The 26583-nt window shown below is 51.3% G+C and overlaps 12 protein-coding genes across 12 annotated transcripts; 6 read left to right on the top strand and 6 right to left on the bottom strand.

The window, feature by feature from the left end:
- Positions 1 to 105: 105 nt before the first annotated feature.
- Positions 106 to 1252, top strand: P152DRAFT_480087 (uncharacterized protein). Its single transcript, XM_033681744.1, has 2 exons — positions 106 to 435; positions 614 to 1252. The coding sequence occupies exons 1-2, from the start codon at positions 250 to 252 to the stop codon at positions 1043 to 1045; spliced, it is 618 nt and encodes a 205-aa protein (XP_033536604.1). The 5' UTR covers positions 106 to 249; the 3' UTR covers positions 1046 to 1252.
- Positions 1253 to 3583: 2331 nt separating this feature from the next.
- P152DRAFT_240440 (uncharacterized protein) lies at positions 3584 to 5510 on the top strand. Its single transcript, XM_033674622.1, has 3 exons — positions 3584 to 4044; positions 4101 to 4521; positions 4578 to 5510. Exons 1-3 carry the CDS (start codon positions 3883 to 3885, stop codon positions 5384 to 5386), a joined length of 1392 nt encoding a protein of 463 aa, XP_033536603.1. The 5' UTR covers positions 3584 to 3882; the 3' UTR covers positions 5387 to 5510.
- Positions 5511 to 5829: 319 nt separating this feature from the next.
- On the bottom strand, positions 5830 to 7052 carry P152DRAFT_240487 (uncharacterized protein). The gene is made up of 3 exons (XM_033674623.1): positions 6665 to 7052; positions 6235 to 6616; positions 5830 to 6179 (listed from the first exon to the last, which is right to left on the bottom strand). The coding sequence occupies exons 1-3, from the start codon at positions 6902 to 6904 to the stop codon at positions 6103 to 6105; spliced, it is 699 nt and encodes a 232-aa protein (XP_033536602.1). The 5' UTR covers positions 6905 to 7052; the 3' UTR covers positions 5830 to 6102.
- An 812-nt stretch (positions 7053 to 7864) lies between these two features.
- Positions 7865 to 9489, top strand: P152DRAFT_456012 (Arabinanase/levansucrase/invertase). The gene is made up of 3 exons (XM_033678907.1): positions 7865 to 7999; positions 8065 to 8150; positions 8222 to 9489. The coding sequence occupies exons 1-3, from the start codon at positions 7934 to 7936 to the stop codon at positions 9261 to 9263; spliced, it is 1194 nt and encodes a 397-aa protein (XP_033536601.1). The 5' UTR covers positions 7865 to 7933; the 3' UTR covers positions 9264 to 9489.
- Positions 9490 to 9657: 168 nt separating this feature from the next.
- On the bottom strand, positions 9658 to 11541 carry P152DRAFT_240266 (cyclin-dependent protein kinase-like protein Ssn3). The gene is made up of 3 exons (XM_033674621.1): positions 11407 to 11541; positions 11185 to 11344; positions 9658 to 11138 (listed from the first exon to the last, which is right to left on the bottom strand). Exons 2-3 carry the CDS (start codon positions 11322 to 11324, stop codon positions 10052 to 10054), a joined length of 1227 nt encoding a protein of 408 aa, XP_033536600.1. The 5' UTR covers positions 11325 to 11344; positions 11407 to 11541; the 3' UTR covers positions 9658 to 10051.
- A 1165-nt stretch (positions 11542 to 12706) lies between these two features.
- On the top strand, positions 12707 to 14764 carry P152DRAFT_456009 (general substrate transporter). Its single transcript, XM_033678906.1, has 4 exons — positions 12707 to 12835; positions 13017 to 13806; positions 13855 to 14019; positions 14069 to 14764. Exons 2-4 carry the CDS (start codon positions 13041 to 13043, stop codon positions 14623 to 14625), a joined length of 1488 nt encoding a protein of 495 aa, XP_033536599.1. The 5' UTR covers positions 12707 to 12835; positions 13017 to 13040; the 3' UTR covers positions 14626 to 14764.
- Positions 14508 to 15924, bottom strand: P152DRAFT_411977 (glycosyl transferase family protein). The gene is made up of 2 exons (XM_033676977.1): positions 15702 to 15924; positions 14508 to 15652 (listed from the first exon to the last, which is right to left on the bottom strand). Exons 1-2 carry the CDS (start codon positions 15775 to 15777, stop codon positions 14751 to 14753), a joined length of 978 nt encoding a protein of 325 aa, XP_033536598.1. The 5' UTR covers positions 15778 to 15924; the 3' UTR covers positions 14508 to 14750.
- Positions 15925 to 16306: 382 nt separating this feature from the next.
- P152DRAFT_391455 (mitochondrial carrier) lies at positions 16307 to 17352 on the top strand (the record flags this gene model as incomplete). The annotated part of the gene is made up of 3 exons (XM_033676099.1): positions 16307 to 16418; positions 16475 to 16640; positions 16695 to 17352. The coding sequence occupies 3 exons, from the start codon at positions 16307 to 16309 to the stop codon at positions 17350 to 17352; spliced, it is 936 nt and encodes a 311-aa protein (XP_033536597.1).
- On the bottom strand, positions 17307 to 18218 carry P152DRAFT_431117 (L30e-like protein; the record flags this gene model as incomplete). The annotated part of the gene is made up of 5 exons (XM_033677413.1): positions 17307 to 17765; positions 17821 to 17937; positions 17989 to 18032; positions 18101 to 18107; positions 18168 to 18218. The coding sequence occupies 5 exons, from the start codon at positions 18216 to 18218 to the stop codon at positions 17607 to 17609; spliced, it is 378 nt and encodes a 125-aa protein (XP_033536596.1). The 3' UTR covers positions 17307 to 17606.
- Positions 18219 to 18601: 383 nt separating this feature from the next.
- On the top strand, positions 18602 to 19507 carry P152DRAFT_447241 (V-type ATPase; the record flags this gene model as incomplete). Its single annotated transcript, XM_033677979.1, has 5 exons — positions 18602 to 18618; positions 18722 to 18734; positions 18873 to 19002; positions 19127 to 19387; positions 19443 to 19507. The coding sequence occupies 5 exons, from the start codon at positions 18602 to 18604 to the stop codon at positions 19505 to 19507; spliced, it is 486 nt and encodes a 161-aa protein (XP_033536595.1).
- A 756-nt stretch (positions 19508 to 20263) lies between these two features.
- P152DRAFT_505897 (WSC-domain-containing protein) lies at positions 20264 to 22243 on the bottom strand (the record flags this gene model as incomplete). The annotated part of the gene is made up of 2 exons (XM_033682457.1): positions 20797 to 22243; positions 20264 to 20751 (listed from the first exon to the last, which is right to left on the bottom strand). Exons 1-2 carry the CDS (start codon positions 21848 to 21850, stop codon positions 20264 to 20266), a joined length of 1542 nt encoding a protein of 513 aa, XP_033536594.1. The 5' UTR covers positions 21851 to 22243.
- Positions 22244 to 23716: 1473 nt separating this feature from the next.
- P152DRAFT_391328 (uncharacterized protein) lies at positions 23717 to 25148 on the bottom strand (the record flags this gene model as incomplete). The annotated part of the gene is made up of 2 exons (XM_033676089.1): positions 23717 to 24079; positions 24129 to 25148. The coding sequence occupies 2 exons, from the start codon at positions 25146 to 25148 to the stop codon at positions 23717 to 23719; spliced, it is 1383 nt and encodes a 460-aa protein (XP_033536593.1).
- Positions 25149 to 26583: the final 1435 nt, after the last annotated feature.

Raw genomic sequence — 26583 nt, 5'->3', positions numbered from 1 at the left:
GGACCCTGTTCACCGGGTGTTCACTGTTCACCATGCAGTCAGTGTTCACAGTCAATGACGGGATGACCTCACAGAACACCCACCCGTCTCCGACTATTGTCCAACAACTAATGATACTAACACTTGAACAGATCTTATCCTCTCTGATACTACTTGGAGTGATACTACTTAGTGCTTAATAAATGAATCTAGTTTACTCAGTTGCATCAATTTCCCCTTCTCCCGAATGCTCCATGCGATATCCCCACCATGACACCGGCGCGGGGCACTAGACGCAAGAAGAATTCTGATCCTTTCTTCGACAATCCACTAGTTGATACCACCTCGAGCGGCACCGATGTATCGCCCTCAACCCGTCAATCGGGTCGGTCGATGGGCCAGATAGACCCCAGCGTGTCGTCCCCGGACGACGATTCCGATTCATGCCTGACTCATGTAAGTATCCCAATCAAACGCCCATGACTCTCTCCCTAAGCCCACGCGCCAAACCGCCAAACTCCTCCGCTTAGTCCTCCCCTCAAAACCTACAATGTATCGTCATGTTCAATCTCAAACATGGGCCAACGTCTCTCCAGTACCGGCCAAGTCCCATTGCAATCCTAACAATGTGCAGTTAATCCTAACCCCTCTCTACTTCACCTCCTTCCTCCTCTCCCTTCTCCTCGTCGACCGCCGTGACCGGGAGTACCGCGTCTCCGAGCACTCTACGCCGTCAACTCCGCACGCATGGCATTCACGGTGGGATCCGGAGCCATACCAGCAGCCCGGCGATTCCACCTGGCAATCGTCGCATTCCAGGCCAAATATCGGCCCAGGCGGGAAGGTATCCGGTCGTGATCATGAGCACAGGCGCCTTGGCAAGATTCAAACTGGAAGATGGTACGTTCGCGAGATGCACCGGAAGGTCATGCGGATGGAGGTCACGGAGGCGTTCGAAATGAGAGGAGAGGTAATGGTCGCGCTGGTGGTTGGGATGGTTGTCTTGATGGGGATCGTCGGTTGGATCGTATGGAAACTTTGGAGACGATGGCTAGCTCCATGGTGAGATGCAGGAATTTGTTTGGTAATGATAATGAGGAATGAGCAAGGAAAATGCTTGGGAGAGGTCTTGCCGAAGCAAGTGGGGGAACTGCGACACTGTGGTCGTGGACTAATTATAGGGAGCAATGAACTTGATATAACACGAAACGAGTAGAGTTCACAGTACAAACATGACAAGTAGAATCGTAGCAAGCAAGCCATATCATTGAATATCGGATAGCATACGACATCCAGACACGGCTAGGAGCATCATACCTTCATTATCAGTGGGTGTACAGCACTATTCGCAATATGGGAGAATTTGAGCTACGAGTTTGGCTAACCCTTGCAGCCGCAAAACGTGTGAATGAATTCCCAAGGAATGATGGCCATGGTCCGAACGAGATAATTCAGTTAAAATGCGATGGACGGTGGTCCAGTCCTCGACTTATCCATGGCAGAGGGGCTCCATATGGGTCGATGTGACTGACTAGAGCCTAGAGGGTTCTCTGCTCGACAGAAACCGGAAATGAGAAGAACAATTCTGGAAACTTGGAACTGCTTGTACTGAATGGAGACCTAAAGAAGAAGCAAGAAAATGGAAAAAAAGTTAGGTGAAGCAGCATGAATGGTTGTCGTTGACTAGGGAGGCAGTTCCATGAATCTCTCGGCGTCGTTCGCAATAGGGATCTTTTCTTACCTCTCCCGCTCCCGCTGATACGATTATGGGGCCCCGTTCCCCAATAATGCGCCATCTGCCCAACAGTACTATGTACATAGTCGGATTGCTGGTTCGGAGTCCAATATCTAGGCTCGAATTCGATCGATCCCGTGGACTTGGATATGCCGCCCGCCAGTCAGCCCTTGGAAACATGCAGATGCTGGACGATTTATGGCTCCGGCATTCTGGGAGCGGTGAGAAGGGCGGGGAATCCACGTGGTCGACCGATAGGAACTGCCGTCTGCCATCCTTTGCGGGCTGTGAGAATGGTCGTAGCAGTTCCATGACAAGATCTGCTCTGAGGTGGAGTTGTGGTCTGTGGAAACTTGGTGGCTTAAGCAAATGACGATGGGCGATCGATCAAAAGAAAACTCCGGCTAATACGAACGGCGGATATAAGGTGGTTCATGTTTCTTTGTCGATGTCGCACTTCCTGTGTCGATCCTCTCCCCCAATTGCCCGGTTTAATAGTGCATTTGATTATTATGTACCAGTAATCGACGTTGAGTAGGTAGAGGCAGAGACAGGTCAACCCGCCAAACTGTCCCGTTAGTACAGGGTTAGGAGGTGTCTGAACTCTGAAGTCTGGGTGCATCGCGATATGGGTTGTCCGTTTGCGACGTCTAGTTTCTGGAGTTTCTCGACTGTTCCATGGAAGTCAAGGAATTGAATCCAACAATTTTGAGCCAAAGTTAACCATCCACAATCCGCATGCAAGTGGAAAACAGGGACCTGGTGCCTGCATAAGTGAATTTTTGGCATAATTCCCAGTACGGTTAGGCTCTGCCAGATAGGGACGAGCAGAATGCAGATTGAGTGATGCCGACTCCACATTGGTATTTGTCATTTTGTGGCCCAATCATCAAGAGTTCCAGGCCGATCTCACCGATCAGACTGAGGTCGTTTGAACTTTGAAGATGATCGTTCCCGATCCGTCCTGTACCGGGTGCGTTAGACTCGACCAGCCACCCGCTTCCGGCTTGTCTAAAAAATTGGGTGATGTCGCGATAATCATGGTTGCTGGCTTGCTAGTTGCTGCCCTAAGTGCCCATTGATATCCCAGCACCCAGGAAAAGAGAGGGCTACGGCCCACGATACACCCGGAGTGTCAGTGTCGGAACTCGGATCGATACAGGGTATCCCATATCTTCCTATCAGCCTGTCGTTGAGGTGGAGGAGAAGGTGGGACGGTCATAGGGGAGTTTCACACCCCGGGCGTGGGCTGACCATACCAGGATGGGTGGTGAGGATGAGAAAGACAAAGGGCAGCCAGCCCATTTGATCTTTCATGGAAATAACTAAGTTAACTAATTAACTAGTTAGTGAAAGGTGATGAGTTGGGACTTGGGAGGTTCGAACTTTCGAACTGAGGTTGGAGAAAGGCATATCCCAGGCTTCCCCTGCATAAGAGAAACGCAGGCCAGTCCTTCACCACTGCAAACTGCGACGATCCTTTTGCCATCCAAAATCCTCTAAACGTCGCGATGTCCACGTTAGCTTCAGGTCCCAGCTCCACAACACACACAACATCAGACTCAGTCATTTTCTCATTGTTCACTTCTATTCGCCTTCTGCTCTGTGATCTACCTATGATCTACCTAATATCTTCCGGCCTCCCTAGCTTTTAGTATCGCGTGGGATAGACCAAAGGCGGACTGGCACATCCCATCCCTCGCATCGCACGGAGCACAGTGCAGATGGCAATGCCAGGACCAGGTCAGGTACGGTGATACCGTACCCGGTAATCGCTTCAGAACTTGGAGGCCAATACATGGAATGTTAGTAGTATTAGCCGTGCCCATCTTTCCTTTCTGCAGCATCGTAGCGCGTTCAATTGCTGCCACAGGCTTTAAGGGACATGGTGAGATAGCATCATCGCCCATCGGGTCTCCCTAGTTGCAGCCCTGCAGATGCTATGAAGTACTTATATGCGAGTATGCGCATCTCCCCCAATTCCCGCGTTGCAGTGCTCCAGTCCCGCCCGTGTTGTACAAACGGATGCTCCCCACCACCGATACGTTGTGGTGCCTCTCATTCTTCTGAAGATTTCTTCGAAATATTGCTCTTTAATTAAGGTTCTAATACTTTCTCACTGTCATTGATCCTCTCTTTTTTCTGTCACGCACTCATTATCGCTGATAATGTCTGTTCTGTTTTACCGCCGTCCGGCTTATGTCGAACGGACATCGGGTCCACTGAACCCCAAGGATTGTCAGAGATATGTCGACCGAATGAAGAGCTGCAAAAATCCCGTACCACCAGAACTATCGTTTGAGAGGGTGGTGAACAACGAGACCCTACCGGTAACACAGCTCGACATGGCAACCTGCAGCAGTCCGTTAGGCTAACACCGTCCCAGCCCTGCCAATTGAATGACTTCATGGACTATCTGATCTATGTTGCCCATGATGCCGAGAATCTCCAGTTTTACCTCTGGTTGAGGGACTACACGAAGAAATTCGAGAGACTGAAGCTGCAGGACCAGTCACTTTCACCCGAATGGGAACCTGTGCCTCACGTCCAAGATGATCATGGACGTCGAAGCAAAGTGCCAAATGGCACCACCGTCGAGATCAACTTCGACAAGAAGGATCAGCTAGAAATCCCGCTTGATGACCTGCCAACGCCGACCCGGTCCGAATTTGGCGGTTCCTACGGACCATCCCTCTCGGGCGCAACGGACTACGAGTCTTTCGTTTCAAGGTCGATCAAGTCTCAGAAATCCCTCCAGGAAATCGCCGAGGAGGCTAACAATCAAGTTGGCCTGAAGTGGCAGTCTTGTAAGTTTCAATTGAGCGTTTTCTATATCCGAAATTGCGGGCTAACCATATATCAGTCTCCATCCAACCCTTCCGCTCTGAGATCACCAAGGTCATCGCCACGTACCTTGCTCCGTCCGCTCCACGAGAGCTGAACCTATCTCACCGTGAACGTACCGCGGTTCTTCATGCCCTCCAGCACACCACCCACCCCTCCGCCCTCGCCCCCGCCCTCGCCCTCGTCGAGTCCGTCCTCCGCGGCCAAGCCCACCCCAACTTCGTCCGCTGGTCCATCTGCAACGGCAACAAGCCGCGCGTCTTCTTCGTGCGCGCCATGGGCGTGTCACACACCCTGGCCGGCATCCTCATCACCGCCATCCTCACCCTCTCCGCCGCGCCCCGCTGGTGGCGCATCCTCCCCGCCCTCGTCACGTTCATCGGCATCGGAACCCTCGTCGCCGCCTACAAAGGGCTCTGCGTCATCATGTACAGCGGCGGCCATGGCCGGGAGCTCAAGCCCTGGGAAGATGCAGAGACCGTCTCCCTCGTCTCATCGACCAATACGAACAAGCGGAGGAGCGGCAGGATTCTCCCGCCGGACGATGAAGAGGCGACCCTGGCGGGCTCGATCGGGAGGAGCATGAAGCGGCCGAAGAGCATGGAGACCTTCGGGACCACGAACACATACACGGACGAGGCATGGATCGAGAATTTCCGGAAGCGAAGCCTGATGCAGAAGATTTTCGGGCCGAAAACCGCGGTGCAGGAGCAGGCGATTCGGATCATTCAGGATCGGATTGTTCTACAGAGTCAAATCTGGGCGCTATTGCTGACCATCGTCATCACGGTTGTCTTCGTTGTGTTGCCAGCGGGGATGTTTTTCTAAACGCTTTCCCGGGCTCCCTCCCTGCTGTCTCCTTCGGTTTCCTTTGTTTCGCTACGCAGGTGTCGATAGCGTGGCCCGGGTGGCATACCATTTGCTATTTAATTTTACCGGCGCAAGGAAGAAGTACTCATGCTTTGAAACGCAACCAAAATCCCGAATGGGTGCGGTAGATCATTCGCTACGTTTTCTTTATACCCCTAGGATTTAAGTTATGCTTCCGAGTAATGCAGTTTAGACACGAGCGATTATGGTCCGGGTTTTTTTGTTACTCTATTTTAGCTCGACATTATCTTCTTCTCCATTCCTTTTTTCACCTCACATATTTGTAATTAGCTATTCTATTTCAGCTGTGGCGGTTCGAAAGGATTTCCTGTCTTGTGCCAGCCAATCGGGTTGTGTGTCGGTGTTAGACCATGGATATATACGGGTGATAGTCAATCGAAAGAAGCCATGTATTATCTAAAAACCAAGTAGTGGTAAAAGTGTTCATTTTATCAGATGGTAGTGCAACAGTTTGAGGTAATCCTGAAACGAGCACCAGCCGTAAGATTGCAATGTCAAAGTTCTAGGATGGAGTAAACGAGCTGCCCCGTAAGATTTATATATAAAGGCAATCACACCATGATCTGTACGGAATACTCCTCAATACGTAGATGCAACATCCGAGCCGTCTATCTTGGACGACTAACAATCTTGCCTGTCCTTACCAATCTCAATCAACCCTTGATGAGAACTGGGCCTCCAGGTGCAGTATAGGGCTTCAGCGGCTGCTGATAAACATCGTACAAGATACCTATGATTCCTCGTGAGTATAACAATATCACTCAAAAGCAGCAAGGGCGCCATACCAGGGTCATTCTGCGAGTATGCACCAGGCAGTGCTATTCCCGCCGGAAGCTTGCCACTCCCTCCAGCAACCTTAAACTGGATGCAGCTCGGATAGAACTGCGCGCCACCGACGCGATTGCCCTCGTGGAGGGCGATAATCTCGGCGCGGACGATATAGTCACCACCAGCAACATTGGGCACCTTGAACGAGTGCTTGCCCTTGTTCTTGATGAGTTTGTCGGTTGCCCACACGCCGTTGGAATAGGCGTCGGATGCGATCTTGACCCAGACATTGCCCTTGCCGTTCGTTTGCGCGGGGGCAATGTAGACCTGGACGGGACCTTTGTGGCTATCCGCGATGATGTCATCTCCTCGGTTGTCGTGGAACCATTCCACGGTGACCTGGGTGCTGTTAATGACTGTCCAGGGACGACGGGGTTCTCGCCATACCTCGTCTCCGGCCTTGACGTTCACATTCTTGGTGTTCGGCCCTTTACTCGTGTTGCAAGTGATGTCTCCTGACTTCACATCTTTCACAGGGTCGTTATTGTTGGGCTTCCTGATGTAGCCGCCCGGCACAACATCGCCTCGACCCTGCTCCTTGCCATTAACAAAGACCCACCCGACCGTGGTGTGGGCAGACGCCAGCTGCGCGATGGTGGCAAAAGCGGCGACAGTGAGGAACTTCATATTGCTAGCAAGAGAATGTTTCGTAGAACAAAAAGAGTGTCACTGGTAAGCACTGGAATCCCGGGTCGTGTGAAGGTAACCTCTCTTTAAAGAACGCACGAATCCTCCTGCCATGATTGATCTATAACATTGGTACCTATTCATCTCGCCGAATCTATTCAACACAGTACGATGACAGATAAATGACCGGCCATGGATAGGGCAGTTCACGCCCGTTGGACATATTCGGACCGGTGCCAAGACGGACCATGACAGCAAGTATTGCGTGCCCATTCATCGCAAGGACATCGTTGCATAACAGGTTCGTTTTTTGCTTATTCGATACTCTTGAAATCCCATTGGTGGCAACCTAATATAAATGATGGAAACGATCTCGTGGCGTTTCCCAAAAGACCATGGGGCCGTATCACGATTAGTGATCCCAGGACGAAGGTTGGAGATAGATCATAGATGATCCAAAATCTTAAATTAAGGATGACATAATTACGTGGACACACAAATACGATTCGAAACCACGGAAAAACAAATCCCTTGAACATCATAAATGGGGAAACATCGGACGAAATCACGAAAGGATGGGACGAAATGACTCCAGCAAGGAAGTTCCAAAACAACTGATGATTGTACAGTGTGTGCCATAGCTCTACATAGGAGGCTGACTGGTGATACTGAGGATAAGTCTAACACAAGGCGGAAAGGTCTTGGTTCAGGTATTTTTACCCAACATCTTTCACCAGCTTATCCAAAGCTTTCATGGCGTCTCATGTGCGAACGATAATCTGATATCATTTGTCGAGAGAATCGTAGACGGTAGACGGTGTTCACGCGGTCTGTCCACGAGATCATCGTGATGTCGTGAGTCATGGTATGTCCGCATCAGCTCAAAACTGACTCGCGCAATTTCCAAGGGAGGTTGCATCATGATGTCCGAATGTCGCAAGCAATTGTGCTTGAGAACAATGATATCTTAGCGATGTCTGCGATTGACGGTATAATGAAAGCGAAATGGAATCCGCTCGATCATGTTGTATGACCATAACTGCGGTGCCGACGCCTGATCCATATGTTGTCTTCTTGCGCGACACCTTCTTCCTTGTACGTGCTTCAGATGAAGAGAGGCATCTGAGCGAGCGATCAACTAAAATGTGCTTGTAATATAGACTTTCACTTCCGGAAACAGAGTTGAAATATGGTCATCCCCGACTCTCCTCGGTTTTTATACGTATCCGAGAAAGACTGTAGTATGGTAGGTCGCAGCCTCGTACAATGCCCAATCCTAAACAGACCCCAGCGTTCTCAGATTCTGACACGACACAGGCAACCGGAGCACGGGTACCCCTTCTCCGGAAACATCTGGGCCCCCGAGCTGCACGCCCTCTGCGGCCGCTGGTACATATATGTATCGTGCGATCATCCTCTCATCGGTAACGCCAGTCATCGGCTCTGCGTGCTTCGCGGCCCGCCGACCGACGTATCTCCCTGCGAGGCGCCTTGGGAATTCCTCGGTCCGCTACCGGGACTTCCGCCTCACCAGTGGTCCATCGATGGGACGGTATTCGAGCTGGATGACCAGCTGTATTGTGTGTATTCCGGCTGGCCGCTTCTGGCGGGATATCCTGGCGAAAGCATCAAGAGCATGGTTGAAAGAGGCCGCAGCCAGGACGAATCCATTCAGGAACTATATATCGCTCATATGGCGAGTCCGGAGCTCGTGGACAGTTTCGCCGTGCGGATATCGGCGCCAGAACACCGCTGGGAATTCTCCGGGTCCTCAGGGATCAACGAAGGCCCGCAGTACCTCAAGGCATCTGACGGTTCGTGGAAAGGCATCGTGTTTTCCTGCGCCGGAAGCTGGACCCGCGATTACAAGATGGCCACGCTGCAATACGTCGGCGGCGAACCGCTCAACCCTCGCGCATGGGTCAAGAGCCGCCGCCCGCTCCTCCAGGCGTGGTCGCCGAAGCTGGGGTCCATCGGAGAGGGCGGCAGGCGAGATGTCGGGCCGTTCGGCCCGGGGCACGGGTCGTTCATTCGGATGCCGCATGGGATGTCGGGGACTGCGGACGAAGACTCTGACGGGGGGATGCTTTGCGTGTTTCACGCCACGGATCGGCCGGATAGTGGATGGGAGGGTCGGAAGGCAAGGGCGCAGAGGGTCAGTTTTACGTCGGATGGGCCTGATATGGGGGGGTTTGTGGGTAGAGTGACGACGGACGTGGACGAGTTCATGGGCTGTAGAGCGGTAAATATATTGGGGGTTCCTGGGGGTCACGGTGGAAGGTCTCGTGCAAACGGAAATTCTAGAAGGGCGAGCATCAAGGCAAAGTTCAAGGGGTTGCTCGGTTGTGGGCTACGGTGATGCTTTGCTCAGGAGAGTAATTGTGAACTATCTTGAATCATTCTGCAAGCAGGGGAGCGATGCATCTAGAAGGAAACCGATAGTCTGGATCATTTTGATGGCGGTCTCATACAAACGGCTAACATAAATAGAGGGCGTTGCAGGATTCCAGGTAGTGATGCTACGGTATCAGGGGACAAGAACAGCAGCAATTGAGTCATTTCAGATGAGGCATGTATGTATAGAAACACACAAGCCATGTAATGATTCGGTAGGTATCCTAGAGGATCAATTCAAACCTCCGTAAGTAATGATGGATCAACAAAAATTTAAGCTGTTGACACTATAGTAATTCCCTCTTATACTTGCGGTGCACGCCGGGAATCCGAACCGCATTCTAATTACCCCAGCACTCCAAGCAACACCCCGTTTCAGTTTTTGAGTTGGTATTCCGTATCCTGACGCGAGGACGATGGGTCCAGATCGGTAACTAGTTGTTGGTAATCGGGCTCGTCTATTTCCATGGTTTCTCCCGACGACTCGGACAGGAGAAAATCGGCCTTGAAAAAGCCGTCGCTGAAAACATTGGTGAAGCTGTCTTCGGACTCCCTCACGTCCTCAAGGGGGTCGTCGACGAGGGTGAGCTAGAGATCTGCCGTGTTAGACTAGGAAAGCCAATTCTTCAGAAATCTCCGTCTTGTGCGAACGGGTGTAGAGCTGGGGGATAGCAAGGCGATGGATGTTAATGATATCTTGTTTGGTGTAGGCGCATGACGAAATGGGTTGGATATCTTCGATGCTCCATCTCTTCACTCTTTCAATCTCTTGCCCGGTCTCAAGCTGTCGTCCGGTAGTCCACCTCTCTTGGTGCCAGGCAAACTGCTGGTACGGATATCATTATCATCGCTACTCACTCGGCGATTCGGATAGTCTGTAAAGCTCCACGCGAAGCAATTCTTCCCTAACACGTCCCGCTCGGCCTGGTTCGTTGGGAAATACGGATGTTGCAGCGCCTGCTCCGCGGTAAGGCGTTTCATCGGGTCATATTCGAGCAACCCTTGCAGAAGGGCAAGGCCATCGCGGCCTGGCACGTCGGGCTTGGTCCCTGGAGGGGAACTGTTCGGGACGACGTATCTGTTATGAGCCACCGTCGAGGTATACCATTTCTCCAAGCCGACCGGGTTCAAGACGCGACTATTTCCCTGCGCGAGGTTGGATAGCTGTCCATATTCCGGCATGTGCTTCAGAAGGGGCCACCGGTCCACCGTCGGCAACCCCAGGATCTCGACGATCTTCTGCATCTGGTTGCGCTGGAAGGGAACCGATTTCTTGCCGTCCATCTTCGCTTCTTCGCCTTTGAAGATCGGTCGAAGGGACAGGAGCTCGGCGAAGATGCAGCCGACGGCCCACAGATCGATGGCGGTGGTATAATGCCGTGACCCTAGGAGAAGCTCCGGTGCGCGGTACCAGATGGTCACGACGACTTTATCGCCGGCGAAAAGCGTCGCCTGAGGCTTATAGAAAAGACGAGCGAGTCCCAGATCGCCGATCTTGACCGCCCCGGCGGAGGTGACCATGATGTTGGCGGGTTTAAGATCACGGTGCATCACCCAGTTACGATTGAGGTAGAGGACGCCGTTCAGGAGCTGGTATAGAATCGACTTGATGACCATGGGAGGGATGGCCGGTCGCGACGTCTGGGTATGATAATGGATGATCTGCAGCAGATCGTGCTCGGCATACTCAAAGATAATGTATATACATTTGTCCTCGAGGATGATCTCGACCGTGTGAACTACGTTCGGGTTCGACAGCTCGGTGCATAGAGCCATTTCCCGGATGGCGGACTGTGAGATGCCCGTGTACTGCAGCTCCCCTTCTTTGTCCGGTTTGAATCTGGACAGTTTAGCCATGCGCTTGAGGTAGGGAGGACTCGTGATACTTTTTGATGGCGAACTCTCCCACCTGGCCGGTTCGACCTCTTGCCTTGAATACCCGGCCATATGTGCCACTGCTGATGAATCCGATGATATCATATCTTTCACGCACTCGTTTTTGGTTCAAATAGGAGCCTGCTAACATACTTATGGCGGCACCCGGTTCTGCAATGAGGGGTTGTTGATTAGTTGAAGTCGCCCAAGCACGGTTCCAGGAAACAACTAACGAAGATTTTCAAGCGCTGTTGCATGCAAGGACTAGAAGTGTCCGGTACATAAGAATAAGCAATACAGTAGATACCGCATGAGATAATCCAGATGAGTCAACGGATCACCTCTTTCTACCGTCGTGTGTCCCAGAGTCAGATACGATGAAGTAGTGACGAAGGAATTTCGCACAATATCAAGCGAATTAATGGAAAGCGGAACCGGTCCGTCCTGATTGAAACATTAAATGAAGCGCACTCTATTAGGCATATCTAAGAAAAGTCCTTGAGAGAACCAGAGAAGAGATGTATTCATGTATTCCATAAATTCACGATAATCAAAGAATTGTAACTGATGCACGCACCATCGAAGGCCTGCTGAACGGATCGCTTTGCGGATGTTGTGGAGGTGGATGTCTTGGTGGTAGTGTTGGTGGTGGGGTTGGGGCCCGAGGGCGGCGCATTGGGGGAGATCATCTTTCCGGTTTGGCTCATTCCGATCTTGATTTCACCCGCAACCATCTCCACGATCTCTCCGCTTCATCGGGTTGGTAATCCAAGGTAATCCGATGACTCCAGCCAATTGAACGAGCAATCCGACACCAGGACAGTGTGGTGATCGGGTTGGAGCTAGCTGGGAGCGAGAGCGCGTCGTTCAGCAATTAGCATGCGCGTCTGTCCCTGTGTCCTGTGATGATGCGTCCCGTATTGGAGATAGGCTCAAACTATGCTGGATTCCGAGGAGATACAGGTCATGTCATTCGAACGAGGTTCAGCGTCATAGCTCGGCTGGAAAGACGTTCGCGGCAATACGGTTTTGCAAAATACATTTAGATAGAAGAGAGGATTGGAGCCAGAGTATCTGAGAGGCCTTCTCACAGTCCATGCCTTTATGTCTTCATCGTTTTGGGCCTGCATGAGCCCAAGCCTTGCATCACACATTTGGGCTTTGGCGTCTCCTGTCAGTCAGGTCTAAGGCCATTTCGCAGTACGGAATCTTACTTGGTTGAGCGTTAAGAGGCCGACGTTCGCAGAGCGCATCTATCCCTGGCAACGAGCAACTGACCCTTGCATCGTCGGCCACATATGGACTGAACATCTGCAGACCGCAACACCCCTCAACGTCGACTAATTGCCTTCTGTAGTTTATCATATTCACCTGCCACTCGCCGATACTCCTTTCCATCTAACGTTTTCGAGTTCGCCATTCGTTTTTGGGTTGGCTTTAGAACGTTCGGACTGCATTTGGAATACGCTCGACGTCATATTAGCCGGCACCTCCGACAAACATTCAACTCGGCACCATCTGATACTTCCACAGCGCTGAGCTTCCGACACGCAATACTATCCTGCATATGACGGCACGGTGCTGAGATCCGTGAATGAACGTGTGCGATTAGATAGGGTTTCAGTGGCTGATTTGGCTGCATCGATTGTGTATGAGTATTACCGGATGTCTTAATAGCCCCAATATCAATCCATTCCACGGCATGTCGTTCACTATTGCCCTACGATAGCTCACTATTATTGTCCGCTTCTGTATGTCTTTGCTTATGTCTCCCCCGTACCAGACGTTTTTTTCCGCTGCATCTGACGATGATGAATACAAGGCTAATCTGCCCTTTCCGAAGCCGCTCTTTCGTCGACCGCACACGATGGATCCACGAACCTGGTTCCGTGACCTCACGCCCTACTTGCTCTTCCTCATCTTCGTGAGCACCCTCGGACCGTTCCTCTTCGGCTACCACCTCACCGAGCTCAACACCCCTCTCGATGTCATCACCTGCAAGCGAAAGTCCCTCCTCGGACCTGATGCCGTGTCGTCGTCCACCCTTCCCCAGTGTATCCCCATGACAGCGGAGGAACTCGGGGTGGTGAGCTCCATGTTTACCTTGGGTGGATTTCTGGGTGCTTTGGTGGCCGGTACGGTCTCTACAAGCCATGGGCGGATGCATGCAATGCGACTCGCGGTCCCTTTCTCCATCCTTGGCCCCATCTTCGCGGCTCTCGCGCCGAATATCGCAACTATGGCTATAGGACGCTTCATTTCAGGCTTGGGTTCAGGGGCTGCTATGGTTTCCGTGCCAATATACATCTCCGAGCTCTCCCCGCCGGCTGAGAAGGGGTTTTTCGGCGCCTTCACCCAGGTGATGGTGAATGTTGGCATCTTTCTTGCACAGCTGCTTGGGTATTTCCTGGCCTTTGGTCAGATGTGGAGGATTGTACTGGCTGCTGCTGGGCTGGTTGGAGTTGGGCAGCTGGTCGGACTGATGTTCTCGGACGAAAGCCCGAAATGGATTGCTGCCAACGTAGAAGGGGGTGGGCCGAAAGCACGAAAGATCTTGAGGAGAGTGAGAGGTGAGAGGTTCGATATCGACGGCGAATTTAACAGCTGGGGCATTGCTGCTGGTGAAGACGATGGTAAGCAGTTCTTTGGCTATAATATGAACATGCTAACGCGAAGTTTAGAGGAACAAGAATCTCTCTTGAATTCGCCGGATCAGCAACACCTCCCCTCAAACAAGAGCCAGTCCGGCCAGGGGCATCTTGGGATGCTACAAGCTTTGGCCAGCCCCCAGACCAGGAAGGCAGTGATTGCTGTCATAATGGTTATGCTTGCCCAACAGCTTTGCGGTAAGACCGCACCCCTTGACCAACAGTATCCATTCACTGACGGACTTAGGTATCAACTCGATTATCATGTACGGCGTTTCCCTCTTATCCTCGCTCCTATCTTCCTCCTCTGCCCTCCTCAACCTCGCCGTTTCTGCCCTCAATATCATTGTCACAGCCGCCTGTGCCCCGCTCGTCGACAAGCTCGGTCGTAAGCCCTGCCTGCTCGGCTCTATCTTCGGGATGGGCATTTCATCTCTTGCTCTAGCCTTCTCCATCGGCTATAACATCAAAGTCCTCTCCGCCGTCGCCGTCATCCTGTTTGTTTGCTCGTTTGCGGTCGGGCTCGGTCCCGTCCCGTTCATCCTTGCCAGCGAGCTGGCCGTCCACGAAGCCGTCGGCGCCACCCAAAGCTGGGCGCTCGCGTCCAATTGGATCGCCACCTTTGTCGTCGCTCAGTTTTTTCCCGTGGTGAACAAAGCGCTGGGTGAGGGACGGGTGTATTTCATCTTCGCGGCGTTTGCGGCCGGGTTCTTCCTCCTGGTCCTCACCTTCGTGCCTGAGACGAAGGGAAAGAAGTCAGCGGAGGAAGTTTGGGGACACGAGTCTGAGAGACGGGACGATTGAACTGTAGCGTTTGGAATTGGCATTGGCGAGGAGTACAGGCCTGGGTATATTGGGATTAGCATCCAAAACGGGGTAGGCTTGTAGCAACATCAGACAGTCTAACAGTAACTATGCAATAATGCCAATCAAAATTCATCCTCAATCCCTCTTGTTTTCTCCAGTCTCTTCCGTTCATCATTCGCGTCCCACCACCACTTGTGTGTTTCGTCCGCTTGGCCCCTCTCGCCGTCCGGTTCATCCCACGGTTTGGGGACCATTATATAATGCACGTTCTTCACCCGCTCATCCCGCCAAATCTGATCATGGACGCCCTTCCACCGCAGCGTCTTCAACGCGTTGTAGACGTATGGCAGTGGCGCCCAACGGCCACGGAACGTGTACCCGATCAGACTCTGATCCCCGAATTCATAGGCCGCCGTCGAGGTCGCTTCTACCAATTCCTTTAAGATCAGCTCATATGCCGCCCGGCTCGGATTGATGACCAGCAACCCCGAATTCGGCATCGCCAACCCAGCACCCAGCGGTGCCCCCTCCGTCTGCGCCCGATCCGGCGCGTCATGCTGGCTAGTGAACGCACAGTTCTCCCTGATCCAATCGCTGGGATAATGCGGTTTCCCCAACGGATTACACACGCATGCATAGCTCGCCGCAAACACGCGGTCGCCCGCCCCCTCCTCCCCTGGCGGATCCAGCGCTAGCTCCATCAGCTCGTCCATGTTCCGACGGACGAGCATGTCGCTGTCGAGCTGCACGATGCGGTCGAACTGCGTCAGGGAGAAGGCGCTCAGTTTGCTCCAGGTCTCGTGGAAGCGCGGGTCCTGCTCGTAGGACTTGGGGACGGAGGGGACGAGGTGGTCGCCGCGGAGGGTGGGGATGCCGCGGGAGCGGAGCGCGGCGTGGCCGGCGGGGGGGAGGGCGTCAGTGTAGAGGGCTACGAGGGGGTAGGCGGAGTTTACGCTGCGGAGGGAATGCTCGAGGGTGAGGAATCCCGGGAGGTAGTCGAGGTTGGTGACGAGAGAGACCCATACTCGGTGGGTGTTAGTGATTTGAAACTTGAGTTTTACACTGATACACACCTTTCTTCGAGGTTATTGCTTCATCGCTTTTCGTATTTTCCCCAGTTTTCCCCTCTTCAAAATGACGCGATGTCATCTCGACCCCCTTGATTGTCGCCTACACTGAGTATCTCCTTCTGCTTTGGTGTATACGCCAACAAGGGAGATGAAAATGAAATCGAATTAATTATCATTTAGGACATGCAGACTACGTTATTTAATAGGTTGATTAGGTGGATTAGTAAGTTGGACTGGATATCTCATAGCTGTGTCTATCCGATTCTAATATTGCTAAGCACGCCAGCGACTGGCGATGTTTGCGATCGGCGATTTCGGAGGTAAGCGTGAGACGACGGAACAGACTACTATTTCTTCTTAGGAGCAACCTTGCACTACCAACATTTAGATCGATTGAGTTCTGGTTGCAATCCTTAGTTACCAGTTACGATTTCCATGTACATTCCATTGCCGTTATAGCCTGAGCTCAAAGTTCTATTTCCTCGTTCCCATTGCCTCGGAGCATGTCTTGCCTAGCGTGATGAGGAACGCTTATACTGCACGTTTTTCCCGTCAAATACAGCCCGGTAGGACCGTAGGACAATATCATGTCTCATACCAATTCATCAATGAGTCATGATACTCAAAGCGACGGAGGGAAGAGAGCTGTGTCGATGGCATCCTCGAGCATGTATACCGGATATGTAGCGGGCGTCTTCTCCGGTATCGCGAAGTTGAGTGGTATGTTTGAGAGATTGCCATGGATTGCGCCATCATCCTAACGAGATAGCTTATAGTCGGTCATCCTTTTGATACCATCAAAGTGCGCCTCCAAACTTCGTCAAAGACGCAATTTCGCGGCCCACTTGACTGCTTGCTTCAGACCGTGCGAAAAGAAGGGCTCTCTGGGCTCTACAAAGGTGCCACTCCTCCGTTATTAGGATGGATGGTCATGGACTCGGTGTAGGTTCGGATTTCTACCGACATATATATGCTCTTCTGTTAACACGAATTTAGCATGCTTGGGTCCCTTAATGCATACCGTCGTTTGCTACATCAACATGTCTTCAATCCGCACAAAAGCTCGTTGTCAGTGCCCTCCGTACCTCTGCCGACCATTGGACATGCGATAGCAGGCATGGGTGCCGGCTTTACCGTCTCTTTCATCGCCGCTCCTGTAGAGCACGTCAAAGCTCGACTCCAGATCCAATATTCAGCCACGAAGGCTGGACGACAATACTCCGGACCGATCGATTGCACAAAACAGATCGTTCGATCGCATGGAATACGCGGACTCTACAAGGGGCTACTCGCCACGCTGATATTTCGAGGCTGGTTCTTCGTCTGGTGGGGCATGTACGATGTCTTCACCAAGGGCATGGAAAAACACACGAGTATGGGTGCACCGAGCATCAATTTTTGGGCGGGGGGGTTGAGCGCGCAATGTTTTTGGCTTACGAGCTACCCGAGCGATGTGGTCAAGCAGAAAATCATGACCGACAAGTTAGGCGCGGATAGAAAATATAAGAGGTACGTGGATGCGGCGCTGGGCGTGTACCGCGAGCAGGGATGGAGAGGATATTGGAGAGGATTTGTGCCATGTTTCCTGAGAGCGTTCCCGGCGAATGCGATTGCGTTGGTTGCTTTTGAAGGCGTCATGCGGGCAATGGACTAGACACGGAAGTGGCTTCAAAGGGAGTTCTTTGGCAGGTTTGATACCCTTTGAATTTGGATCGTAACCTAGATTTGGTCAAGTTTGACCGTGTAACTGTATCTAACGACGAAACTCCGATTCCTCTTTGACCCTTGAACGAGGGATGCCTCAAGCTGACAAGTTATTGTCGAGGCATATCAACTCCCAATACAACGCCGAACCCGGAAAGAATCCTAACGGATGTGCGTGGTATCAAGAGCCACCGCCATTCCACCTTAGATCATCAGCCTCTCTACTTTGTCCTTGAGGGCTCGGATCTGGCCCATGAGGTCCGAAGCCTCGTTCGTGGTTATTGATATGCTGATCACGCTTCGGCTAACACCAGCGGCACGGCCAAGAGCCACTTTGGATGGGACATAGACGTAAGGGACGTTCTGAAGGAGGAAGTCAGCGTCGCTCTCGAAAGGATTCACATCGTGTAAATCGTACCTTGTCTTCGCAAAGGAGGGGCAAATGGAGAAGAATCGCCAAAGGAGTGGTATCGGCGGCCAAGATTACGACTTCGGCGATACCACGGTTGAGGCTTTTGGTGACTTCGTTGGCACCCTAATATTCTTGTTAGTAGCGATACTGCAACTCGATGCGCAAGAGCCTCACCTTCTTGATCTGCCTGTAGTGGGAAGATTGCTGGACCAGGTCCACTATTAGCAACGTCAGTTAGCTTCGTCCGTTTGAATTCGGTTTCCGGGTTGGTATTGGGTGGACATACGAATTTCCTGTATCACATCGTTAGCAATAGCTCTATCATGAGATTGAACCAATCTTCAAGAGCTTACTTGGGTTAAGGCAGCATCAGCGACAGGCCAGGCGGCAGATTGATTGTCCATTTTGACAAAGATATTCGAATGCTCAATTCGGTTTGAGGTTGGGTCCGTGAGGTGGAAATTTGAAGATCGTGGACTAAGATACGCAACTTTTTCCTCTTTTTCCTCTTTTTCCTCACACTGATGGCGACCTGACAAAAAATTTGAAGTCGAATGCCAAGACTATAGGTCACGTGCGGTGATGACGCGCACGTGCATCTCATCTTACTATGTCACGTGCGCGACGAGTTGTTTGACTTCAAGTTGCTCTGTTCAACCTCATCGACTCGACCCGACCAAGCTTGCTGCCACCACAATCCATCTACTCTACTCTGTAGCAAGCTCTATTACTTCTCCATACCTCATTTCATTGCAAAACAAGCTTCGACGCTTCACCAACAGCCAAGATGTCGACCGATTTATGGTAAGCTCTCTTCCCCTATGCCTGTGCTTCCTGAGACACGGAGCAGAGCTCAACGAGCAACACCCTTCCATTAAGCTCTCCGCTAACCCGTTGTCTAATGTAGTCCTGTGTATGCCGTAAGTTCACCGAAACCCCGATCGCTACTTCGATTTGCCCTACTCAACCGCCCCGATTGCCAACGACCGGAGGCACCGGGTCGAACTGCACCGCCCCTACCGTGTCCCTTCGAAGCTAAACATTAACATCATTACTAGCCCTTCTTCGGTGCGATGGGGTGCACCTCCGCAATTGTGTTCACCTGCTTTGGTGCTGCCTATGGTACTGCTAAGTCCGGTGTCGGTATCTCCGCTATGGGTGTCTTGAGACCAGACCTGATCGTGAAAAGTATGTGTAATCCCTAATATCACCATCAGATATCCATGAGGCATGCCTTCTGTGCCCGAAAGCGGGGGCTATTGAGACCATCACCCGAATTTCATGTTTATTGAATGCTAACTATTGAACGCAGACATCATTCCCGTCATCATGGCTGGTATCATCGGTATCTACGGTCTCGTCGTGTCCGTCCTGATCTCCAACAACCTTCAACAAAAAAGCTCGCTGTTCACCGGCTTCATTCAGCTCGGAGCTGGTCTTTCCGTCGGTTTGGCCGGTCTGGCTGCGGGTTTTGCCATTGGAATCGTCGGTGATGCTGGTGTTCGCGGTACCGCTCAACAGCCACGTCTCTATGTCGGCATGATTTTGATCCTCATTTTCGCCGAAGTCTTGGGTATGTTGCATGCAACTTCGAATGTCCGGAATCATTTTGCTGATTTGGATGTTAGGTCTCTACGGTCTGATTGTTGCCCTGCTTATGAACTCCCGAACAGCAGGGGATGTTCACTGCTAGGTGCCCCATTAAAGCATCGGGACTTGACAAACAACCTTTCCTCGGTACTCGTGTCCAAGACACATTCATCGGACGTTGTGTAAAACGTAATGGCGACATTGGTGGCTCGGTGACGGTGGAGATATTCGTGGCCTCAGAAGTTGAGGGCTGGAGGTACGCTCTTGAGTCGGATTGAGTTTTTCACAGCGGAGTAAACAGCGTGCTTTATGGGCTTGTACTGTATGATGTCTCAAATTTGCTTTTCCTCATGTAATCAATTCATCGGCATCGGTCACGGTAGATAGATTGAATGCATATGGTATTCTCAGCAGACTATCAGCGCACTTGAGCAATTGAGAAGATTTGCGGCTGGGTACATGAAGCTTTAGCAAGTCATACATCGACTGGATGGCTTGTCTAAAACACTGCATCAGATATTCATATCATTGTTCTATATCTTTTCTCCCATGACATGAAGCCTATCTGATCTACTCATCCACTCAAGAGCTGCTGCCTCTTCCGGGCTCCCCACGATGTGATCTCGACCTTAAATAACCTTCGCACAAGGCAAAAGAGCTACAAATCCAAAGATTCAAGAGAAGTAGAGTCAGTTTAATAGCCAACCAACCTTTAATTTTCAGTTTTTACTTAAATCGAAGTGTTAACAGGGGATGCTGTCTATCTATACCCAAACTAAACTAGGGAATATCTGTCTGGATAATTCTAGATTCATAAGGCCACGCCAGGGCAGGAAAGAAACAGCGAAAGGTACACCTCCTAGGAAAACATATTCCCATGTTTACTCCTGCGATGCAAATGCCTCGCCTTCGCTTCCATGCCCTTCTCGACCGCCAAGTGTCGCTTGCTCACGGCGAGATTTCCGGCAAGCTTGTACAAGCTGATCGACCAGTCGCCTCCACACGTCTGGCTTCCATTCGCCTTGCATTTCATTATGCATTTCGCACCGTTGTCAACCGAAGGTTCGCGGCCCGCCGAGATCGACTCTCCACAGAAGCATTCCTGGCCGTACTGCACGCCGAAGTAGGTAGTGCCCTGGCAAAAGTCGGCGCAGTACTCGAGGCTCATCAGCGGCCCGGCTTCGGCGGTGTAGATCGTAGTTGCTCCCTTGAGTGTTCGGTCGTGGGAATCGTTGGCGCAGCCGATGTACTCGTATCCTTGCACGGTTGGGCCATCATCGGCAGGGGGAGAAGGGCCGGAGGTTGGGACAGATGGGACGGACGGGACAGACGAGCTTGAGGAAGGGACTGGAGCAGATGAGGATGCCGTAGGGACGGGCAAGGAGCCACCACCTTCTGCAGGGGCGCCACAGTCTGCACCCGAACCAGGTGTGACGGCGTCCGGGCCGGATGTAACCGGGTTGCAGCCTGGAAGCTGGTCTAATGCGCCCTTGACCAGCTCATTGAACTTTGTAGGGACCTTGCAGGCTTGCATCTCTTCGAAGCTATACTGCTCGATAATGGGGCAGGCATCCTTATTGATCGAACCGAATTTGGAGTCATCCTTGCAGTTATCGACGATGTTCTGGAGCACGTCGACGTCCCAGCCGTTGACGAAGTCGCCGTGGAAGGAGTAGCCGGTCGTGTCGCCGTTGGATAGAACAAAGGGGTGCTTGTCACCGTACCACATGTCCTTAAAGCGGTTGGTGTCGTAGAGGACCTCAAAGAAGAGGGAGACGAGTTGGACGGGGTGAGAGTCGGGGCATGGGCCGTTGTCGAAGTTGCCGGATTTCGGATACGCCATATGGGAGCGATGGTCAGGAGAATCGAGATTCTCCCCATCCCAGCATGACGGGAAGTAGATCTGGAGACGAAGGCCGTTGGGGCAATTGTAATTCGGCATATCATTTGTTTCTGGCTTGCCAGCGTCAAGGCAGGCGAAGCGAACCGCATCGGAAGCAAAGTCACCGCCGAAGGATCGTTTCGAGGGGTTACCAGCCAGCATCCGGAAGCCTTTGGGGAAGGCCTTGAGAGCTTTGGGGTTGGGTCCGCGCTGTTGATAGTAGACAATCATGCCGCTATTCTTATCCTCTGGGTCACCGGGTCCAGGAACGTTAATGAAACTTCCGTTCTGCGCTTGATAGTAAAGCTTTGGAGTCCAGTAGTTGCTCTTGTCCTGTTTAATTTGACAAGTTGAACAACTCGAAGCAACGGCTTTATCGTAGTCCATGGTCAAGTCGAAGCCATCTCCCCCTACAATCTTATGAACGTGGCCAGCGATTTGACCTGGATTCACAATCGGATCGGCCCGTTCTTCGACGAGCACACCACGACAATCGAAGCGTATGTATGCATGGGCCAGGGTGGCAAGACCCGCCATGGTTGCGAGATTGGAAAAGACTCGCATATTGGTCGGTGTCGAGTTCCTTGCTTTGAAGCTGTGAATTGAACAATGGAAGCCCTTGTTGACTTGTGAAGGCAGAGACCAGCAGTGTATAACTGACTGACTGACGAAGAGAAAGACAATCAAATGAGTGACTTGGTGATACTCGAGCAAATGAACGACGCGATCTCAGACCGCAATGGAAGTGAGCCTCTGGCCCTGAAGGAAAGAAACGAATGTGGATGACTTTTGAGACGGATGAAGAGAGCGAGAGAGCGATGAGACAGCATGAGAGGAAAGACTTCAGAAATAAGTACCTCGTTCGAGGACCATGCTACAACGACCCCAGATGACAGGTCCTTAGATCCCCACCATGAAGAAACACTTTTCTATCGTGGCTTGGGCTAACCTGGTGTCTGGCGTCAATCCAAAAGACATCAATCATCATGTTGAAGAGTTGCACCCAATTTCGTTCAGGATGCTGCAGGGCTCTGTGGTAGTACCTGCAGGCAAGACCGCCAGCAAGGAAGCTGAGGGATCGGAAACTTCAGATACTCCTTCACCATCTCCTAGATTTTCCAATCTCCGTATCATCGCAAGTAGCGACACGCCGGTCTGAAGGCAAGTAGCCAAACACAATCCCATCAATGAAATGCGCTTGGACAACAATGGCGTTCGATCAAACCGTAAACCGTTGAGTCGTGCACCACTTTCCCAGGCTCGGCGCTGGGGCGTGTTTCAAAACAGCACGAGGCGTCAATCTTATTGATCCTGTGGGGAAAACCAAACCACCAGAAAACGAGAAACGGATGAAGGACTAGGAATGGAGAAACGACGAGCAAATGAAAAGGTTGAAACTGTTCAATTCTTTTGATAGAACACATTACACAAGACTGTTTTCCGTCGAGCACAAAACGTGGCGCGGATAGACCTCGAATACAGACGGAATACTCTCGATAGCGACGGATAGGCTTGAGGTAAGTTTACCCCCAGCAAAACGTAGAGGGGCATGAAGAAAATAAGGTTAGACTGCCAAAGACAGAATCATACATTTGTTGAACATCTTCATGTCCATCCATGATTGGAGCATTTCGCGTATCGGTCATAAAATCTGATGAAAATTGCACAATTTTATGGACGAACTGCTCCTCGGCTGGGACTTGGGAGGTTTGAGGGCCGCTAGTTCAACATTGATTTGAAAGTGTGAATCATGATCCCATTTCGTTTAACCCGCTGGGTGAAGTGGAAGGCTCTGAGAGTTGTTTTTTTCAGATTTAGTACGGAATTATTGAACAGCCGACAAAATCAGAAGGTGGTGATATCGTTGCCATATCAGACCCGCTCCATCTGGTCTATTGCACCGCTACATGTATGATCTACTATTGATGGGTTGGACTATGCCATTATGGTTTGGAATGACGATCCCTTCAAATACTGTGCAGCTATATTGCGGTCTATTGATCATTACAGGTATGTACCTTCCGCTTTATCGCTTAACCCCTTCCAGTGTCATAAGCCCCCGGAAATGACAAGCTGGATACCGAGGACACTGTACAGTACATGAATGCCTTCCCAAAGGCAGAAGCAACCCAATATCCGAACGCCTTGCACTTCTTCCGAAAGTGAATTGCCTGTATGTCCTCCATATCCGGTGCCATTTGAACACTTCGCCTGACGGTCAACTAGATCTTAAGAGTCCGTGGGGATACTGCGAGCAGTGGGAGATCCAAGTTGACGCGGCATCGCAGTCTTCGTAAGCACGTTTCCTTCCATAATATGTTCAAACCCTCGTAGCCAGTGACGTACGGCCACGATTCCATATGCCATCCAAGACGAATTGACAGGCCGAGAAGGCTATCCGTGTGGAAGGGCAACATGACCGCGGATTTCTCACGATAGAACCCACGGCCCCTCCCGGCATGCAGGCATCTTCTTGGAAAACGCTCTCACCCGGTTAACGATCCATCCAGAGTGCGTGGGTAACCACAATTGCGGACTGCTTCGAGCAACCGGTTCTCCGAGCCGGACGGAGGAGGAGGTTCGACAGATGCCGTGTCCATACGTATACTGCTTGCAATTCTTATCCTTCATGCACAGCGACCGGCAGGCCGCCGCGGTCCTCACGTGTGGACTGTCCGGTCCGATTCCATGGACCTCCTCCGCCAGGTTTTCCCAGTCGTCTCTCTCAGGAGCGGCTTCGATTTGGGGGAGGACGTACTGGTTAAACATGTCGGAGTGGAGGAGGAGGGATTTCTGTCGTCGGCTTAGCCATGGTCGGAAGAGCTTGCTTGGGATCACTTACATTATGGTTGAAGGTCAGATCGAATGAGTACAACGCGTCGATGTCCTCCGAGTCCACACGGTGCCATCCGATTGGCGCGTAGCACCATAACCGCTTGTCATACTCGGCTTCGGTATATGATAGCTCCTGCGGCAGAGACATCTGCGAGTTTGGATATCCCCATACCAATTTGACACCCATATCCCCAAGTACATGTCCAAGGATCTCGTCACCTGCCCATCCATTCTTGGTATATTCCTCCAGGTCGCCCAAGTGTCGGCTTCGGTAGTCGACCAGTTCTTTCATCGCCGGATTGGATATCGCAAAGCCGGTGCCGCCAAAGGCGAAAATGGTTTCTCCGATCTGCATCTGGCTGCCAAGGTACTGCGGCTTCGAGGCATCGAAATTATTGAGCCACTTCATGACGTTCGACCACGACAGGTACGTGTCCGCTTCCATGAACACGTACCATTTGGCGGCCGGCCGATGCTGGTATGCCTGATGGGCCATAGGCAAGAATTTCCACTTGTCGAGCTTGTGTGCCGGATTCTCCCTGCCATCCTTTTTTGCCTGTTTTGATTGGGTGTACTTGGTGAAGTCGTAATCGTCCAATGCTTTCCGGCCATGCTCTCTCAAGTTATTGTACAGTTCCATCTCCGGTACGTCTTTCCGGATCGCTGGGCTGACGTCGCGAAGGGCATCGTGGAGATCATACCCTTGGATGGACTCTTCCAAGTCGGAGACGATGAAATGATGGGGGACACATCGGAAGGTCGTCGAGAAGTGCCATGGCAACTTGGTGTCGGCTTCGCTCGATCCGGTCTTCATCACGACAAGGACATCGTCCAGTCCAGGTATATAGGGACATGGTCGATGGGCAGTATCGTTCGACCCGAACCTGAGCGGACTTAAGGAGACAGGAGCGTTCCGCGATCTTGACCCGTGAAATACCCTCGAAAGGGATGTGTAAACGAAGACAAACGCAACCAAAGCACCCAACACTCGTATAGCCGGGAAATGACCTCGACGTGATGGCAACATTGAGCTCGCCTGCTCAGCTTTTGCTCTCCACATGGTCGGAGGAGCCATTCAATGGATGGCACATCAGCATAAAGACAAGGGAAGTTTAAGGGATCGTGGAGGTTCGTGTACCAACGACCAAAAAGCCATTTAGCCAGGGTGGAGGGCGCCTCGTGCTGGACAGCCAGGGAGGTTTTGGAAGTCCGGGGCTCCTGGACGCTTGTGACGCCAATTTTACACTAGTGGACCAATGCCAGGCTCCGTATGACCATACTACTATGTATTATTGAGCGTTAGGGTATGAGATCACAATGCTGTAGCCGGAGAGCCGAGAGGCAATGTTATGCACCATTCCACTTGGTGTGATCGTATCCTCCTCAGTCCTACTCGTTAACCAGTTAAGCATAAGGCTCCGAATCTCCAATAAAGCCGGGTAGCCATGCAAGGCGCAAGATGTATATTGGCCATTTCCCTCCCTAATACGGCCGAGGACGTTTAATACATACACTAGTGTATAATTAAATGCTTCTTATTGGACCATGTCCACTCTCATGTGAAAATGTGACGAATCCATCATCGGTACAGAGTAATTCCCCTGAAAATTTCAGTGCATTCCACCCGACCCCCAACCCAATCTATACCAACCACACCAGTAGCTTTCGAATTGCTTCTCGGATACCTTCCTGGCCTCGGTGCTGCTATTCAAAAGAAGTTATCTCCGGTCTGTCGCAAACTCGCCATAAGATGCAAATATGATTGAGAAGAAAGTATTATCTATCATGTAGCTACTCCGGGTAGTTAGTACTTATCTTGGTTGTGGCATTGAGCTCTCATTGAACTGCATGCCTGTCCGATTTCCACTGCCTGAAGGCTACCTTTCGATGTTTGTTGAGTCTGGTGTGAATTTCTAGTGACTTTGTTTTCCTAGAGTATCGTATCTTCGGTCCGATGTTGCGTATCATGCGTTTGTCATTGTTTACTATTTTTCTCCTAGTTAACATTTTTTCCTCTCAGTAGTGGTTAATTCCTCCCCGGTGAAGAGCACGAAGAATATTACTAAGGTTTACCGAGCCAAATTTAGTGACCTTTTGGTATACTGAAGGGGACATTGTCAATCTTCAATAGGAAACTTCGATACAAAACGCCAATCTATTCCTCATCACTAGTTATGATTTTGCCCAATCTCAAGTTCTTGCTGGTAGGCGGCTCATCACAAACTGATACCCATATCTCAATATCTGTGGCAAACCTTGGAGACTCGTCCTATGAGTGTAAAGTGTCTTTGGCCGTGTCATTGACGTCAAATAACGAATCGCAAATCTATGCTGTCCGTATCCCGAAAACACAAACCGTCGATGGCCCAGGATGGGATGTTGACCAAAACCAGGCAAACGCTCGGTATATTGACTTACAACCCAACGGTCCAGTCCATTCTCAGCCGCATGAGACTCCGTAT

This window comes from Eremomyces bilateralis (genome assembly GCF_010015585.1).
Source record: "Eremomyces bilateralis CBS 781.70 unplaced genomic scaffold P152scaffold_4, whole genome shotgun sequence".
NCBI classification, from domain to species: domain Eukaryota; kingdom Fungi; phylum Ascomycota; class Dothideomycetes; order Eremomycetales; family Eremomycetaceae; genus Eremomyces; species Eremomyces bilateralis.
Note: the sequence above shows the minus strand (reverse complement) of the source record. Positions and strands in the feature narration are given on the sequence as shown.